Source organism: Panulirus ornatus, chromosome 43 (genome assembly GCF_036320965.1).
Source record: "Panulirus ornatus isolate Po-2019 chromosome 43, ASM3632096v1, whole genome shotgun sequence".
In the NCBI taxonomy this organism is placed as follows: domain Eukaryota; kingdom Metazoa; phylum Arthropoda; class Malacostraca; order Decapoda; family Palinuridae; genus Panulirus; species Panulirus ornatus.
Window position 1 is genome coordinate 32,770,979 of NC_092266.1, and position 19,417 is coordinate 32,790,395.

Consider the following 19,417-nt stretch of genomic DNA (forward strand, 5'->3'; position numbering starts at 1 on the left):
GATATGATTTCATGCACGTTAGAAAAATTGTCGTTAAGGTATCATTTTAATCTTGGACAAAAGTAGTATCAACACATTCTTAAGTATTAGTGGAAGTGATTTACCTTGTTATTGCTTACTTTGAAGCAATTAATTTATTTCCTACAAGTGTTTGTAGGATGGTTAAAGATCTGAGAAAATGCGAGATTGATTGAAGTAAAAGTAAATGAAACTCGAGGGAACCAGTAAAACTAATAAAATCCTCAACAGACTTCCCCAAGAAGTCAAGATTTATAATACGACTTATTTTTAGTCAAAATATTTTAGGTAATTTACCAGTCTAGGGGTACTATGGTATAACCTTTGGAATATGAGTAACACTACTTTTTAATGGTAGTTTAGTATTTGTAGAGTAGAATAAGAGTGGTGCAGTAATAGGAATGACTTTATCATATTATGTGAAATATATATATTATATATATTTTGCTTTGTCGCTGTCTCCCGCGTTAGCGAGGTAGCGCAAGGAAACAGACGAAAGAAATGGCCCAACCCACCCACATACACATGTATATACATACACGTCCACACATGCAAATATACATACCTATACATCTCAATGTACACATATATATACACACACAGACATATACATATATACACATGTACATAATTCATACTGTCTGCCTTTATTCATTCCCATCGCCACCTCGCCACACATGGAATAACAACCCCCCTCCCCCTCATGTGTGCGAGGTAGCGCTAGGAAAAGACAGCAAAGGCCCCATTTGTTCACACTCAGTCTCTAGCTGTCATGTAATAATGCACCGAAACCACAGCTCCCTTTCCACATCCAGGCCCCACAGAACTTTCCATGGTTTACCCCAGACGCTTCACATGCCCTGGTTCAATCCGTTGACAGCACGTCGACCCCGGTATACCACATCATTCCAATTCACTCTATTCCTTGCACGCCTTTCACCTTCCTGCATGTTCAGGCCCCAATCACTCAAAATCTTTTTCACTCCATCTTTCCACCTCCAATTTGGTCTCCCACTTCTCATTCCCTCCACCTCTGACACATATATCCTCTAGGTCAATCTTTCCTCACTCATTCTCTCCATGTGACTAAACGATTTCAAAACACCCTCTTCTGCTCTCTCAACCATACTCTCTTTATTTCCACACATCTCTCTTACCCTTACATTACTTACTCGATCAAACCACCCCACACCACATATTGTCCTCAAACATCTCATTTCCAGCACATCCACCCTCCTCCGCACAACTCTATCCATAGCCCACGCCTCGCAACCATACAACATTGTTGGAACCACTATTCCTTCAAACATAGCCATTTTTGCTTTCCGAGATAATGTTTTCAACTTCCAAACATTCTTCAAGGCTCCCAGAATTTTCGCCTCCTTCCCCACCCTATGATTCACTTCTGCTTCCATGGTTCCGTCCGCTGCCAAATCCACTCCCAGATATCTAAAACACTTTACTTCCTCCAGTTTTTCTCCATTCAAACTTACCTCCCAATTGACTTGACACTCAACCCTACTGTACTTAATAACCTTGCTCTTATTCATATTTACTTTTAACTTTCTTCTTTCACACACTTTACCAAACTCAGTCACCAGCTTCTGCAGTTTCTCACATGAATCAGCCACCAGCAGAAATATAAGTTGATGATGGTAAAGGTCATGAAGATCTTAGAGAATATGGGTTAATTGAAGTGAAGGTAGGTAGGCCCCATTTGTGAATCAATTGGACCTGTGAACACCTCAACTAAGCTTTCCTTAAAAAAAGCAAATTTACTTTAATGTTCACTGTTATGGTTGATATATTTATTTTAGTCTGAAAAAAAGCCACAGATGTTAGAATTTGAAATAAGGCTTTATTTGTAGAACAAATCCTTTTACGTGCTTATGGTAGGGATATCATCTATCTAGCAACTGGCACAGTCTTATAAGTCAGATTACATGCTTTATCACCTCATTTACCTCATGGATGAGAGTGGAGGAATGCAACTTTTGCTCAGTGTCCTTGTCTTCAGTGATATTTGCTACCTTTCTTTAGGGTTTTATTTTTCCTCTACCAGTAATGGAGTGTGGTTACAAAATAGATCTCCAAAAAGAAAAGGTCTGTATTTTTTCTTGGAAGTAAGATGAGATGTCTGCAAACAAGATTTCAAGATGTATGGGCATGGGTAAGTTCACCATCTGGACAGGTTTCTCTCTTCCTTCTAATGTCATCCCTCCCTGAAAAGCTGGGTTTGGTTGATTCAGTAAGGCTATTAAGGCAACCGATAACTTCCTAGGGAGGGGGATTTTAACACTTCATCAGGTTATCAGTCACCTTGCTGGTCTTCTTAGGTCAATCAGTTTTTCAGGAAGGGATGATGATAAAAGTAAAAGGAGAAAGTGTTCAGTTGGTGAACTTAGCCCTACCAGTGCTTCTTAAAATTTTGCTTGTATGTACATTTCCTCGCTTCCAATCAAAAATATGGGCCTTTTTTCTTGGAACTTCTTTGGTCCCTTGATTAGTTACTGGTAGAGGAAGAAAATCATCCAGAACACAGATAGGGAAAATATGAGTGTGATTGTGATTTATTTTAGTTAGAAAGAAGCTTGCACTGTAGCAATAAGAGAGCTTATATTCAACTGCCTTCTCTTTGAGTTAAGCATATGTCTTGCAAAGTCTGTCAGGTTCAGAAAACAAATTTTGCATGGATATCAATTTTGGTTGGGGTAGAGCACTGCATCTGTGATAGGCCTAACCAGTCAACAGCTTGTAACTCAGCTTGAGTAAATCCAGGGATCCAGGGGTGTCCATATCCAAGAACTGGCCATCACTGGTAGGTGAGCATATTAGGAGTTGGTACTTTACAAATAGAAGATATAGACATTAGGCTGCTACTCACCCTGTATACTATAAGTTGTCAATAAATTTGGCTTTCTTCTTTTTTCTTGCTTGTACTTTTTCCTTGGATTGCCAGTATTCAAGCATTGAGGTCAGAGGCCAAGTTATAAGGAGTAAGAACATTTTTTCATTTGTTTTTGTTTTTTAAGTGGTTCCTTGAAGGTAGATCTGAAAGTTATTCTGTGTTGGGTAGTATTTTCCTATATCAAGATTCTGCTTTGACTGGATGTGATTACCAAGAATTTCTATAAAGCTTTTGTCATTTGCAGAAATTAGTCTCATCATGCAAAACTTATTTTTTTGAGATTTTAACTCTAGAGAAAACTATAGTAATTTATAAATGATTAACTATTTGGTTACAGTAAAAAATATTTTTCTCAAAGATGAATTCAGCTTTGACTGTATCTCCAACATCTTTACAGATGGCTGACCCATGGTTGGTTACACCTGGTGAACGAGCAAAACATGAGGAACAATTTAACACTTTGCGGCCTGTGGGTGGTTTTATTACTGGGGAACAGGCAAAGGGCTTTTTCCTCCAGTCTCGGTTACCTCCACCTGTGCTTGGCATCATATGGTAAGTTTGTGTCACTGATTATGTAGCAGTTTTTAAGGTTCTGGAAATGATGCTTGTAAAAGACACATTTTGTTAGTTGTAGAGAGATTAATTTCTGAAATTTGGACATCAAAAAAAGCAGAACCAAAACAGTGCAAATTTAAACAACTCACACTTTCAATACTTTAAACTTTGCTTTCAACTGGAGGCAGCTGTTTAATTTGTATTTAGGTAAATAAAATGGTGCAGGGAACTTTTTTCCATATTCTCTACAGTACTGTATATATCTGCCAGCATTGAATATATAAATCGAATGACTGATGAGATGTAATGCAATCATGTAGATGCTGTAATTGGGTATCTTTGTACATAATCTTGGTCTCATTTTAGTTATTAGCATACTCTTTCCTGTATCTTTACTATTCTTCTCCTCTGTCTTCATTTATTTATCTTTTTGTATCAGATGAATCAGATGCATATGATAGAAGATGGGTCCTAAAGTATTTCTTCATAGAAAAGTACTTTAGTAATAATATAACTTTAACCCATTCCATCTAACCATGGGCACTCCGTTCACCTTCCTCTCCCTCAGCATGGTGGGTGGAAATAAAGAAATAAAAGGCCAGATTCTTTCAAAATAACCTGTAGAAAATTTGAAATACATTCATGATATTTTGATCTTTTGGATGTTTTGTACACATTTAGACGAAATGTATTATATAAATTGTGAACCTTAGTAATGGAACATGGGATGTCACTGTGGATAGCAAATTATGACTGAGTTCATTTTCATTTATGTTGATAAATGCATTGGACCCCATGCCAACTAATGGTTGTCATAGGAACCCCATTGGCCTGCTTTTAAAAGTGCCAAGTATAAAGCTAAGAAAGGTGGGTCTGAAGTGGTTTTGGCAAACCTTTGAAAGGGTTAAATGTATTGTTGGAGAACTCTTTACAGCAATATAGGAGAACTTTAGTTGAAAAATTCTGCATATCAATTTAGCTTCACAAAATTGATGTATAGTAGTTGCTGTAAAAAAAAAATATGGTTTCATAAAAGATGGTTATATCTGTTAGATGAGGTTGTTAACTGGTTTGTTAGAAAAGTGAGAGTAAGTTGGGGAACATGGTAAAACTATATACAGAGTTGTGCAAGTTTCCATTATTCACGAAATTTGATAACTGAATTTGTGTAACATACTGAGTGGGACTGAAGTATTTATCTGATTAAAATGAACCATTAAAAGGAACAGAGCATAAAGAAGTTTTTTGTTTTCTTTGCATTCCAATTTTATGTTGGGGTTAGTTATTTTTTGGTCATAGACTAGCTGATATACTTTTTCTGATTAAACTTCTGATAGTTTCTGTCTCTAATACATGAGATTTTTAGAGTTGAATTTTTTTATATTTTGTTATGCTATTTTTACTGTTTGAAATGGCAGTTTCTAAGGTTAGAGAGTCAATTTTAGTGTGAGATAGTGAATTATAAGGAGTTACTGATTCTTTCCACATTTGGGTAATGCTTATTTACCTTTGCTTATTGTTGGATTGAAATCACATCCCTTGTGTTGACAATGCAGAACACTGTCACTCATACGTCTCACTATTATGAAATATTTTTTTATTAATTTATGTTTATGAACAAATATCATGGATACTGCGGAACAAGGATTTCTTTTCGCTATAGAAGCCATCAAATATTGCAGGGCCTTGTCTGATGTTGATGGTGATGGAAAAATGGACCTGCATGAATTCAGCATTGCCTGTAAACTTATTAACTTAAAGCTTCGTGGATTCAATCTTCCACAAACACTGCCAGCATCACTTAAACAGTCTGCTTGTGGGGGCACTGCAGTAACTGCAACTCATTTTCCTGGAGTGGGTGAGTAGTGTGTGTTATAAGCATTATTTAATGATTCTGGCATTGCTTGACAGTAGTTCTTTCTTAATTTACCATTGATAGCCTTCAAAGTTTTGTGTAATGTTGAATACAGACAAGATAGTGTCACAAAATATTGATATCATGATTTCTTTTACAATTGAATTCATTATTTGTATGACTTTTACATCATTTTGTTTCAGATTATATCTCTGTCTGTGAAGCACCTCACAAAGCTGTGTTTGCAAATTATAAGTGAAAACAAATATTATGAATTCACATAAACTGAAACTGTAGAGCTTTGACTATTATTTATTATATTTTTTATTATACTTAGACGCTGTCTCCAGCGTTAGCGAGGTAGTGCAAGGAAACAGACGAAAGAAAGGCCCAACCCACCCACATACACATGTATATACATAAACGCCCACACACGCATATATACATACCTATACATTTCAATGTATACATACATATACATACACAGACATATACATATATACACATATGCATATTCATACTTGCTGCCTTCATCCATTCCCGTTGCTACCCCACCACACATGAAATGGCACCCCCTTCCCCAGCGCACGCGAGGAAACGTTAGGAAAAGACAACAAAGGCTGCATTCATTCACACTCAGTCTCTAACTGTCAAGTATAATGCACTGAAACCGCAGCTCCCTTTCCACATCCAGGCACTACAAAACTTTACATGGTTTACCACAGACGCTTCACATTCCCTGGTTCAATTCATTGACAGCTCGTCAACCCCAGTATACCACATCATTCCAATTCACTCTATTCCTTGCATGCCTTTCACCCTCCTGTATGTTCAGGCCCTGATCGCTCAAAATCTTTTTCACTACATCCTTCCACCTCCAATTTAGTCTCCCACTTCTCCTCGTTCCCTCTACCTCGTGACACAAACATCCTTTTTGTTAATCTTTCCTCACTCATTCTCTCCATGTGACCAAACTATTTCAATACACCCTCTTCTGCTCTCTCAACCACACTCTTTTTATTACCACACATCTCTCATCCTTTCATTACTTACTCGATCAAACCCCCTCATACCACATACTGTCCTCAAAGTTTTCATTTCCAACTCATCCACTCCTCTGTACAACCCTTTCTATAGCCCATGCCACGTAACCACATTATTTTATTGGAACTATTATTCCTTCAAACATACCTATTTTTGCTCTCCGAGATAACGTTCTCTCCTTCATCTGTTTCCTGGTGCTACCTCGCTGATGTGGGAAACAGCAATCAAGTATAATAGATAAATGAATAGTATATATGTATATGTATGTGTAAGTATATTTATGTATGTATTTTTTTATTATTATACTTTGTTGCTGTCTTCCACGTAAGCCAGATAGCGCAAGGAAAGAGATGGAAGAATGGCCCAACCCACCCACATACACATGTATGTACATAAACACCCTAATACGCACATATACATACTTATACATTTCAATGTATACATACATATACATACACAGAAATATGCATATATACACATGTACCTATTCATACTCGCTGTCTTCATCCATTCCCACCGCCACACATGAAATGAAACCCCCCTCCCCCTACGTGTGTGCAAGGTAGCACTAGGAAAGGACAACAAAGACCACATTCGTTCACATTCACTCTCTAGCTGTCACATGTAATGCATCAAAACCACAGCTCCCTTTCCACATCCAGGCTCCACAAAACTTTCCATGGTTTATCCCAGACGCTTCATTTATATTTTATTTATTTATTTACTTTGTCGCTGTCCCCTGCATTAGCAAGGTAGCTTTAATAACAGAGGAGTGAGCCCCTGAGGGAACATCCCCACTTTACCCCCTACTCTGTTCCTTCTCCTGGACAACCAAAAATGAGAGGGGAGGATTTGCAGCCCCCCACTCCCTACCCTTTTAGTCGCCTCTTACGACACGCAGGGAATACGTGGGAAGTATTCTTTCTCCCCTATCCTCAGAAAAACTGGAGGAAGTGAAGTGTTTTAGATATCCTGGAGTGGATTTTGCAGAGGATGGAACCATGGAAGCGCAAGTGAATCATAGAGTGGGGGAAGGAGCGAAAGTTCTGGGAGCGTTGAAAGATATGTGGAAGTCGAGAATGTTATCTTGGAAAGCAAAAATGGGTATGTTTGAAGGAATAGTGGTTCCAGCAGTGTTATATGGTTGCGAGGCATGGGCTATAGATAGAGTTGTGCAGAGGAGGGTGGGTGTGCTGGAAATGAGATGTTTGAGGACAGTATGTGGTGTGAGATGGTTTGATCGAGTAAGTAATGAAAGGGTAAGAGAGATGTGTGGCAATAAAAAGAGTGTGGTTGAGATAGCAGAAGAGGGTGTTTTGAAATGGTTTGGTCGCATGGAGAGAATGAGTGAGGAAAGATTGACAAAGGGGATATATGTGTCAGAGGTGGAGGGAATGAGGAGAAGTGGGAGACCAAATTGGAGGTGGAAGGATGGAGTGGAAAAGATTTTGAGTGATTGGGGCCTGAATATGCAGGAGGGTGAAAGGTGTGCAAGGAATAGAGTGAATTGGAATGATGTGGTGCACTGGGGTCGATGTGCTGTCAATGGATTGAACCATCCAGGGCATGTGAAGCATCTGGGGTAAACCATGGAAAGTTTTGTTGGGCCTGAATGTGGAAAGGGAGCTGTGGTTTCGGTGCATTATATATGACAGCTAGAGATTGAGTGTGAATGAATGTGGCCTTTGTTGTCTTTTCCTAGCGCTACCTCGCGCACATGCAGGGGGAGGAGTTTGTTATTTCATGTGTAGCAGGATGGCGACGGGAATGAATAAGGGCAGACTATGAATTATGTACGTGTGTATATATGTATATGTCTGTGTGTGTGTGTATATGTATACGTTGAGATGTATAAGTATGTATATCTGTGTGTGTGGACGTGTATGTATATACATGTGTATGTGGGTGGGTTGGGCCATTCTTTTGTCTGTTTCCTTGCGCTATCTTGCTAATGCGGGAGACCGACAAAGTATAATGAAAATCAATACATATATTTATTTATATATATTTATTTATTTTGCTTTGTCGCTGTCTCCCGCGTTTGCGAGGTAGCGCACGGAAACAGACGAAAGAAATGGCCCAACCCACCCCCATACACATGTCTATACATACATGTCCACACACGTAAATATACATACCCATACATCTCAATGTACACATATATATATACACACACAGACACATACATATATACACATGCACACAATTCATACTGTCTGCCTTTATTTATTCCCATCGCCACCTCGCCACACATGGAATAACAACCCCCTCCCCACGCATGTGTGTGAGGTAGCGCTAGGAAAAGACAACAAAGGCCCCATTCGTTCACACTCAGTCTCTAGCTGTCATGCAATAATGCCCGAAACCACAGCTCCCTTTCCACATCCAGGCCCCACAGAACTTTCCATGGTTTACCCCAGACGCTTCACATGCCCAGGTTCAATCCATTGACAGCATGTCGACCCCGGTATACCACATCGATCCAATTCACTCTATTCCTTGCCCACCTTTCACCCTCTTGCATGTTCAGGCCCCGATAACTCAAAATCTTTTTCACTCCATCTTTCCACCTCCAGTTTCGTCTTCCACTTCTCCTCATTCCCTCCACCTCTGACACATATATCTTCTTGGTCAATCTTTCTTCACTCATTCTCTCCATGTGACCAAACCATTTCAAAACACCCTCTTCTGCTCTCTCAACCACATTCTTTTTATTTACACACATCTCTCTTACCCTTACATTACTTACTCGATCAAACCACCTCACACCACATATTGTCCTCAAACATCTCATTTCCAGCACATCCACCCTCCTGTGCACAACTCTATCCATAGCCCACGCCTTGCAGCTATACAACATTGATTGAACCACTATTCCTTCAAACATACCCATTTTTGCCTTCCGAGATAATGTTCTCGACTTCCGAACATTCTTCAAGGCTACCAGAATTTTCGCCCCCTCTGCCACCCTATGATTCACTTCCGCTTCCAAGGTTCCATCCGCTGCAAGATCCACTCCCAGATATCTAAAACACTTTACTTCCTCCAGTTTTTCTCCATTCAAACTTACCTCCCAATTGACTTGACCCTCAACCCTACTGTGCCTAATAACCTGGATCTGGAGAAGGCATATGATAAGAGTTGATAGAGATTCTCTGTGGAAGGTATTAAGAATATATGGTGTGGGAGGCGAGTTGTTAGAAGCAGTGAAAAGTTTTTATCGAGGATGTAAGGCATGTGTACGTGTAGGAAGAAAGGAAAGTGATTGGTTCTCAGTGAATGTAGGTTTGCGGCAGGGGTGTGTGATGTCTCCATGGTTGTTTAATTTGTTTATGGATGGGGTTGTTAGGGAGGTGAATGCAAGAGTTTTGGAAAGAGGGGCAAGTATGAAGTCTGTTGTGGATGAGAGAGCTTGGGAAGTGAGTCAGTTGTTCGCTGATGATACAGCGCTGGTGGCTGATTCATGTGAGAAACTGCAGAAGCTGGTGACTGAGTTTGGTAAAGTGTGTGAAAGAAGAAAGTTAAGAGTAAATGTGAATAAGAACAAGGTTATTAGGTACAGTAGGGTCAAGTCAATTGGGAGGTAAGTTTGAATGGAGAAAAACTGGAGGAAGTAAATTGTTTTAGATATCTGGGAGTGGATCTGGCAGCGGATGGAACCATGGAAGCGGAAGTGAATCATAGGGTGGGGGAGGGGGCGAAAATTCTGGGAGCCTTGAAGAATGTTTGGAAGTCGAGAACATTATCTCGGAAAGCAAAAATGGGTATGTTTGAAGGAATAGTGGTTCCAACAATGTTGTATGGTTGCGAGGCATGGGCTATGGATAGAGTTGTGCGCAGGAGGGTGGATGTGCTGGAAATGAGATGTTTGAGGACAATATGTGTTGTGAGGTGGTTTGATCGAGTAAGTAATGTAAGGGTAAGAGAGATGTGTGTAAATAAAAAGAGCGTGGTTGAGAGAGCAGAAGAGGGTGTTTTGAAATGGTTTGGGCACATGGAGAGAATGAGTGAGGAAAGATTGACCAAGAGGATATATGTGTCAGAGGTGGAGGGAACGAGGAGAAGTGGGAGACCAAATTGGAGGTGGAAAGATGGAGTGAAAAAGATTTTGAGTTATCGGGGCCTGAACATGCAGGAGGGTGAAAGGCGGGCAAGGAATAGAGTGAATTGGATCGATGTGGTCTACCGGGGTTGACGTGCTGTCAGTGGATTGAATCAGGGCATGTGAAGCGTCTGGGGTAAACCATGGAAAGTTCTGTGGGGCCTGGATGTGGAAAGGGAGCTGTGGTTTCGGTCATTATTGTGTGACAGCTGGAGACTGAGTGTGAACAAATGGGGCCTTTGTTGTCTTTTCCTAGCGCTACCTCGCACACATGAGGGGGGAGGGGGATGGTATTCCATGTGTGGCGAGGTGGCGATGGGAATGAATAGGGGCAGGCAGTGTGAATTGTGTGCATGGGTATGTATGTATGTGTCTGTGTGTGTATATATATGTGTACATTGAGATGTATAGGTATGTATATTTGCGTGTGTGTGTGTACATTGTGTATGGGGGTGGGTTGTGCCATTTCTTTCGTCTGTTTCCTTGCGCTACCTCGCAAACGCGGGAGACAGCGACAAAGCGACAAAATGGAAGGTATTAAGAATATATGGTGTGGGAGGCAAGTTGTTAGAAGCAGTGAAAAGTTTTTATCGAGGATGTAAGGCATGTGTACGTGTAGGAAGAGAGGAAAGTGATTGGTTCTCAGTGAATGTAGGTTTGCGGCAGGGGTGTGTGATGTCTCCATGGTTGTTTAATTTGTTTATGGATGGGGTTGTTAGGGAGGTAAATGCAAGAGTTTTGGAAAGAGGGGCAAGTATGAAGTCTGTTGGGGATGAGAGAGCTTGGGAAGTGAGTCAGTTGTTGTTCGCTGATGATACAGCGCTGGTGGCGGATTCATGTGAGAAACTGCAGAAGCTGGTGACGGAGTTTGGTAAAGTGTGTGGAAGAAGAAAGTTAAGAGTAAATGTGAATAAGAGCAAGGTTATTAGGTACAGTAGGGTTGAGGGTCAAGTCAATTGGGAGGTGAGTTTGAATGGAGAAAAACTGGAGGAAGTGAAGTGTTTTAGATATCTGGGAGTGGATCTGTCAGCGGATGGAACCATGGAAGCGGAAGTGGATCATAGGGTGGGGGAGGGGGCGAAAATTTTGGGAGCCTTGAAAAATGTGTGGAAGTCGAGAACATTATCCCGGAAAGCAAAAATGGGTATGTTTGAAGGAATAGTGGTTCCAACAATGTTGTATGGTTGCGAGGCGTGGGCTATGGATAGAGTTGTGCGCAGGAGGATGGATGTGCTGGAAATGAGATGTTTGAGGACAATGTGTGGTGTGAGGTGGTTTGATCGAGTAAGTAACGTAAGGGTAAGAGAGATGTGTGGAAATAAAAAGAGCGTGGTTGAGAGAGCAGAAGAGGGTGTTTTGAAATGGTTTGGGCACATGGAGAGAATGAGTGAGGAAAGATTGACCAAGAGGATATATGTGTCGGAGGTGGAGGGAACGAGGAGAAGAGGGAGACCAAATTGGAGGTGGAAAGATGGAGTGAAAAGGATTTTGTGTGATCGGGGCCTGAACATGCAGGAGGGTGAAAGGAGGGCAAGGAATAGAGTGAATTGGAGCGATGTGGTATACAGGGGTTGACGTGCTGTCAGTGGATTGAATCAAGGCATGTGAAGCGTCCGGGGTAAACCATGGAAAGCTGTGTAGGTATGTATATTTGCGTGTGTGGACGTGTGTATGTACATGTGTATGGGGGGGGTTGGGCCATTTCTTTCGTCTGTTTCCTTGCGCTACCTCGCAAACGCGGGAGACAGCGACAAAGTATAAAAAAAAAAAAAAAAAAAAAAAAAAAAAATAGGTGAGAACAATGGAAGCAAGGGGAGTGGGGGAAGAATGGGATGTATTTAGGGAATCAGTGATGGATTGCGCAAAAGATGCTTGTGGCATGAGAAGAGTGGGAGGTGGGTTGATTAGAAAGGGTAGTGAGTGGTGGGATGAAGAAGTAAGAGTATTAGTGAAAGAGAATAGAGAGGCATTTGGACGATTTTTGCAGGGAAAAAATGCAATTGAGTGGGAGATGTATAAAAGAAAGAGACAGGAGGTCAAGAGAAAGGTGCAAGAGGTGAAAAAAAGGGCAAATGAGAGTTGGGGTGAGAGAGTATCATTAAATTTTAGGGAGAATAAAAAGATGTTATGGAAGGAGGTAAATAAAGTGCGTAAGACAAGGGAGCAAATGGGAACTTCAGTGAAGGGCGCAAATGGGGAGGTGATAACAAGTAGTGGTGATGTGAGAAGGAGATGGAGTGAGTATTTTGAAGGTTTGTTGAATGTGTTTGATGATAGAGTGGCAGATATAGGGTGTTTTGGTCGAGGTGGTGTGCAAAGTGAGAGGGTTAGGGAAAATGATTTGGTAAACAGAGAAGAGGTAGTGAAAGCTTTGCGGAAGATGAAAGCCGGCAAGGCAGCAGGTTTGGATGGTATTGCAGTGGAAATTATTAAAAAAGGGGGTGACTGTATTGTTGACTGGTTGGTAAGGTTATTTAATGTATGTATGACTCATGGTGAGGTGCCTGAGGATTGGCAGAATGCGTGCATAGTGCCATTGTACAAAGGCAAAGGGGATAAGAGTGAGTGCTCAAATTACAGAGGTATAAGTTTGTTGAGTATTCCTGGTAAATTATATGGGAGGGTATTGATTGAGAGGGTGAAGGCATGTACAGAGCATCAGATTGGGGAAGAGCAGTGTGGTTTCAGAAGTGGTAGAGGATGTGTGGATCAGGTGTTTGCTTTGAAGAATGTATGTGAGAAATACTTAGAAAAGCAAATGGATTTGTATGTAGCATTTATGGATCTGGAGAAGGCATATGATAGATTTGATAGAGATGCTCTGTGGAAGGTATTAAGAATATATGGTGTGGGAGGCAAGTTGTTAGAAGCAGTGAAAAGTTTTTATCGAGGATGTAAGGCATGTGTACGTGTAGGAAGAGAGGAAAGTGATTGGTTCTCAGTGAATGTAGGTTTGCGGCAGGGGTGTGTGATGTCTCCATGGTTGTTTAATTTGTTTATGGATGGGGTTGTTAGGGAGGTAAATGCAAGAGTTTTGGAAAGAGGGGCAAATATGAAGTCTGTTGTGGATGAGAGAGCTTGGGAAGTGAGTCAGTTGTTGTTCGCTGATGATACAGCGCTGGTGGCTGATTCATGTGAGAAACTGCAGAAGCTGGTGACTGAGTTTGGTAAAGTGTGTGGAAGAAGAAAGTTAAGAGTAAATGTGAATAAGAGCAAGGTTATTAGGTACAGTAGGGTTGAGGGTCAAGTCAATTGGGAGGTGAGTTTGAATGGAGAAAAACTGGAGGAAGTGAAGTGTTTTAGATATCTGGGAGTGGATCTGGCAGTGGATGGAACCATGGAAGCGGAAGTGGATCATAGGGTGGGGGAGGGGGCGAAAATTCTGGGGGCCTTGAAGAATGTGTGGAAGTCGGGAACATTATCTCGGAAAGCAAAAATGGGTATGTTTTAAGGAATAGTTGTTCCAACAATGTTGTATGGTTGCGAGGCGTGGGCTATGGATAGAGTTGTGCGCAGGAGGATGGATGTGCTGGAAATGAGATGTTTGAGGACAATGTGTGGTGTGAGGTGGTTTGATCGAGTGAGTAACGTAAGGGTAAGAGAGATGTGTGGAAATAAAAAGAGTGTGGTTGAGAGAGCAGAAGAGGGTGTTTTGAAGTGGTTTGGTCACATGGAGAGAATGAGTGAGGAAAGATTGACCAAGAGGATATATGTGTCGGAGGTGGAGGGAACGAGGAGAAGAGGGAGACCAAATTGGAGGTGGAAAGATGGAGTGAAAAAGATTTTGTGTGATCGGGGCCTGAACATGCAGGAGGGTGAAAGGAGGGCAAGGAATAGAGTGAATTGGAGCGATGTGGTATACCGGGGTTGACGTGCTGTCAGTGGATTGAATCAAGGCATGTGAAGCGTCTGGGGTAAACCATGGAAAGCTGTGTAGGTATGTATATTTGCGTGTGTGGACGTATGTATATACATGTGTATGGGGGGGGGTTGGGCCATTTCTTTCGTCTGTTTCCTTGCGCTACCTCGCAAACGCGGGAGACAGCGACAAAGTATATTAAAAAAAAGTAAATATATATATACATATATACATATATATATATATATATATATATATATATATATATATATATATATATATATATATATATATATTTTTTTTTTTTTATTTTTATTTATTTATTTACCTCCTTCCAGAACATCTTTTTATTCTCCCTAAAATTTAATGATACTCTCTCACCCCAACTCTCATTTGCCCTCTTTTTCACCTCTTGCACCTTTCTCTTGACTTCCTGTCTCTTTCTTTTGTACATCTCCCACTCATTTGCATTTTTTCCCTGCAAAAATCGTCCAAATGCCTCTCTCTTCTCTTTCACTAATAATCTTACTTCTTCATCCCACCACTCACTACTCTTTCTAATCAACCCACCTCCCACGCTTCTCATGCCACAAGCATCTTTTGCGCAAGCCATCACTGCTTCCCAAAATACATCCCATTCCTCTCCCACTCCCCTTACCTCCTTTGTTCTCACCTTTTTCCATTTTGTACTCAGTCTCTCCAGGTACTTCCTCACACAAGTCTCCTTCCCAGGCTCCCTGACTCTCACCACCCTCTTCACCCCAACATTCTCTCTTCTTTTCTGAAAACCCATACAAATCTTCACCTTCACCTCCACAAGATAATGATCAGACATCCCTCCAGTTGCACCTCTCAGCACATTAACATCCAGAAGTCTTTCTTTCGCGCGCCTGTCAATTAACACCTAATCCAATAACACTCTCTGGCCATCTCTCCTACTTACATACGTATACTTATGTATATCTCGCTTTTTAAACCAGGTATTCCCAATCACCAGTCCTTTTTCAGCACATAAATCTACAAGCTCTTCACGATTTCCATTTACAACACTGGTGTGCAAAGTGAGAAGGTTAGGGAAAATGATTTGGTAAACAGAGAAGGTGGTAGTAAAAGCTTTGCGGAAGAAGATGAAAGCCGGCAAGGCAGCAGGTTTGTATGGTATTGCAGTGGAATTTATTAAAAAAGTGGGTGACTGTATTGTTGACTGGTTGGTAAGGTTATTTAATGTATGTATGATTCATGGTGAGGTGCCTGAGGATTGGCAGAATGCTTGCATAGTGCCATTGTACAAAGGCAAAGGGGATAAGAGTGAGTGCTCAAATTACAGAGGTATAAGTTTGTTGAGTATTCCTGGTAAATTATATGGGAGGGTATTGATTGAGAGGGTGAAGGCAGGTACAGAGCATCAGATTGGGGAAGAGCAGTGTGGTTTCAGAAGTGGTAGAGGATGTGTGGATCAGGTGTTTGCTTTGAAGAATGTATATGAGAAATACTTGGAAAAGCAAATGGATTTGTATGTAGCATTTATGGATCTGGAGAAGGCATATGATAAAGTTGATAGAGATGCTCTGTGGAAGGTATTAAGAATGTATGGTGTGGGAGGCAAGTTGTTAGAAGCAGTGAAAAGCTTTTATCAATGCTGTAAGGTATGTGTACGTGTAAGAAGAGAGGAAAGTGATTGGTTCTCAGTGAATGTAGGTTTGCGGCAGGGGTGTGTGATGTCTCCATGGTTGTTTAATTTGTTTATGGATGGGGTTGTTAGGGAAGTAAATGGAAGAGTTTTGGAAAGAGGGGCAAGTATGCAGTCTGTTGTGGATGAGAGAGCTTGGGAAGTGAGTCAGTTGTTGTTCGCTGATGATACAGTGCTGATGGCTGATTTGGGTGAGAAACTGCAGAAGCTGGTGACTCGAGTTTGGTAAAGTGTGTGAAAGAAGAAAGCTGAGAGTAAATGTGAATAAGAGCATGGTTATTAGGCACAGTAGGGTTGAGGGTCAAGTCAATTGGGAGGTAAGTTTAAATGGAGAAAAACTGGAGGAAGTAAAGTGTTTTAGGTATCTGGGAGTGGATCTGGCAGCGGATGGAACCATGGAAGCGGAAGTGAATCATAGGGTGGGGGAGGGGGCGAAAATTCTGGGAGCCTTGAAGAATGTTTGGAAGTCGAGAACATTATCTCGGAAAGCTAAAATGGGTATGTTTGAAGGAATAGTGGTTCCAACAATGTTGTATGGTTGCGAGGCGTGGGCTATGGATAGAGTTGTGCGCAGGAGGGTGGATGTGCTGGAAATGAGATGTTTGAGGACAATATGTGGTGTGAGGTGGTTTGATCGAGTAAGTAATATAAGGGTAAGAGAGATGTGTGTAAATAAAAAGAGTGTGGTTGAGAGAGCAGAAGAGGGTGTTTTGAAAATGTTTGGTCACATGGAGAGAATGAGTGAGGAAAGATTGACCAAGAGGATATATGTATCAGAGGTGGAGGGAACGAGGAGAATTGTGAGACCAAATTTTAGGTGGAAAGATGGAGTGAAAAAGATTTTGAGTGATCGGGGCCTGAACATGCAAGAGGGTGAAAGGCGTGCAAGGAATAGAGTGAATTGGAATGATGTGGTATACCGGGGTTGGTGAATTATGTACATGTGTATATATGTATATGTCTGTGTGTGTATATATATGTGTACATTGAGACGTATAGGTATGTATATTTGCGTGTGTGGATGTGTATGTATATACATGTTTGTGTGTGTGGGTTGGGCCATTTCTTTTGTCTGTTTCCTTGCACTACCTCGCAAACGCAGGAGACAGTGACAAAGCAAAATGATAAAAAAAAATATGTGTGTGTGTGTGTGTGTGTCTGTGTGTGTGTGTGTGTGTGTGTGTATGTGTACATGTATGTGTGAGTGGATGTGTTTTTCTTTGTCTGTTTCTTGGCACTAACGGAGAGAATGGCTATCAAGTATGATGGAGTATAAAAGATTTGAGTGACTGGGACCCAAGCATGAAAGAAGGCAAAAGGCATGCGTGGATTGGAGTGAATTGGAATGATGTGGTATACTGGAGTTGACGTGCGGTCAGTTAACTGAACAAGGTCATATGAACCATCTGGAGTAAAGCATGGAAAGGTCTGTATATTCTTATCTAATGAATGAATTGATAATATTGGATTTACATATTCAGAAAAATATAGGAGAAAATGGATGAAAGAGAATCTACGCCATGCATATATTAAAGGAAGCATAAGTGTATATAAGGAAAATAAGAATCACATTTTTCGAAGTTTGATTCTGGAAATAATGCTCCTTTTTTTTTTTTCGCATGATAAAGGATTTTTTGTGACACTATCTTATGTACATTTGATTACTTAACAGAACTTTAATTTCATGATTTCTTCCTTTAATTACTAATCCCTCATTTACTCTTATCTTGGTTAATTAATGTTTTCCTTTAATATCTTGCCCTCTCCTGTCATATTTAAATTTTAATGACAGCCTAGTGGGTCTTGACACTGAGCTGATTTGCTGTTGATTATTTTACTCTTTTTGTTCCTATTGGAATTAGTTGTTCTTTTATATTTGTTTTTGGAGTACAGAATAAAAGACTTATTGTCTCATCACATCTTTCTATAGAGTGTTGTATGTAAATTATAAGCACTTAGGTTTCATTGCATCATCATACATTTATCATGACCTCTCATCAACACAGCAAACCCTTGGTAAACAAGACTTTTTGTATAACAGTGCTCCAGACTCCCGAAAGGTTTGAAGATTGCCCACTTCACATTGGAAGTGTGTTCCTGGAAAATGTAATGTAAGCAAAAAACCATATGGTGAAACAAGTTTTACCATTGGATGCACTGGGATAAAGGGGATTTACATTCATGTGGAAGATTTCTTATAAAAGATTTCACAAAAAATATGAATAAAATGTCAAGAGGAATACAGTACAGTATAGGTACATGATTGATGTATCTGAATAAAATAAATCTCACAGTGATATGTATATATATGGATAAGTAAATGAATAGATAAATTCATATATATGTGATTGTCCAAAACATATGTTTTGGACAATCACATGTTTATCAAATGGCGTCCTAGCTTTGTCTCTTCGATGTATATCAACTGACTGTTATATTTCTCTCTTGTGTCTCCCCTGATGATGTGATTATTACACAAAAGTGCACTTGGGAACTTTTCGTGTTTCATTTTCCCCGTGGACTCATAGGAATATCTTGATCACGCGCAAAATTGTGATCCTTTCCAACATACATACCTATACATTTCAAAGTACACACATATATATATATATTTTTCTTTCATACTATTCGCCATCTCCCGCGTTAGCAAGGTAGCGTTAAGAACAGAGGACTGAGCCTCTGAGGGAATGTCCTCACCTGGCCTCGTTCTCTGTTCCCTCTTTTGGAAAATTAAAAAAAAAAAAACGAGGGGAGGATTTCCAGCCCCCCGCTCCCTCCCCTTTTAGTCGCCTTCTATGACACGCAGGGAATACGTGGGAAGTATTCTTTCTCCCCTGTCCCCAGGGATAATATATATATATATATATATATATATATATATATATATATATTTTTTTTTTTTTTTTTTTTTTTTTATACTTTGTCGCTGTCTCCCGCGTTTGCGAGGTAGCGCAAGGAAACAGACGAAAGAAATGGCCCAACCCCCCCCCCCCATACACATGTACATACACACGTCCACACACGCAAATATACATACCTACACAGCTTTCCATGGTTTACCCCAGACGCTTCACATGCCTTGCTTCAATCCACTGACAGCACGTCAACCCCTGTATACCACATGACTCCAATTCACTCTATTTCTTGCCCTCCTTTCACCCTCCTGCATGTTCAGGCCCCGATCACACAAAATCTTTTTCACTCCATCTTTCCACCTCCAATTTGGTCTCCCTCTTCTCCTCGTTCCCTCCACCTCCGACACATATATCCTCTTGGTCAATCTCTCCTCACTCATTCTCTCCATGTGCCCAAACCATTTCAAAACACCCTCTTCTGCTCTCTCAACCACGCTCTTTTTATTTCCACACATCTCTCTTACCCTTACG

At 40.6% G+C, this 19,417-nt stretch overlaps 1 protein-coding gene across 4 annotated transcripts in view; it reads left to right on the plus strand.

The window, feature by feature from the left end:
* The window catches only part of LOC139762544 (uncharacterized), a 38,774-nt gene that overhangs the window by 1,005 nt on the left and 18,352 nt on the right, over positions 1-19,417 (plus strand). For all 4 annotated transcript variants that reach the window (XM_071687556.1, XM_071687558.1, XM_071687559.1 and 1 more), the window contains exons 2-3: positions 3,324-3,478; positions 5,164-5,339. In XM_071687556.1, coding sequence (XP_071543657.1) covers positions 3,324-3,478; positions 5,164-5,339 — 331 coding nt within the window. The remainder of the gene's footprint in view (positions 1-3,323; positions 3,479-5,163; positions 5,340-19,417) is intronic.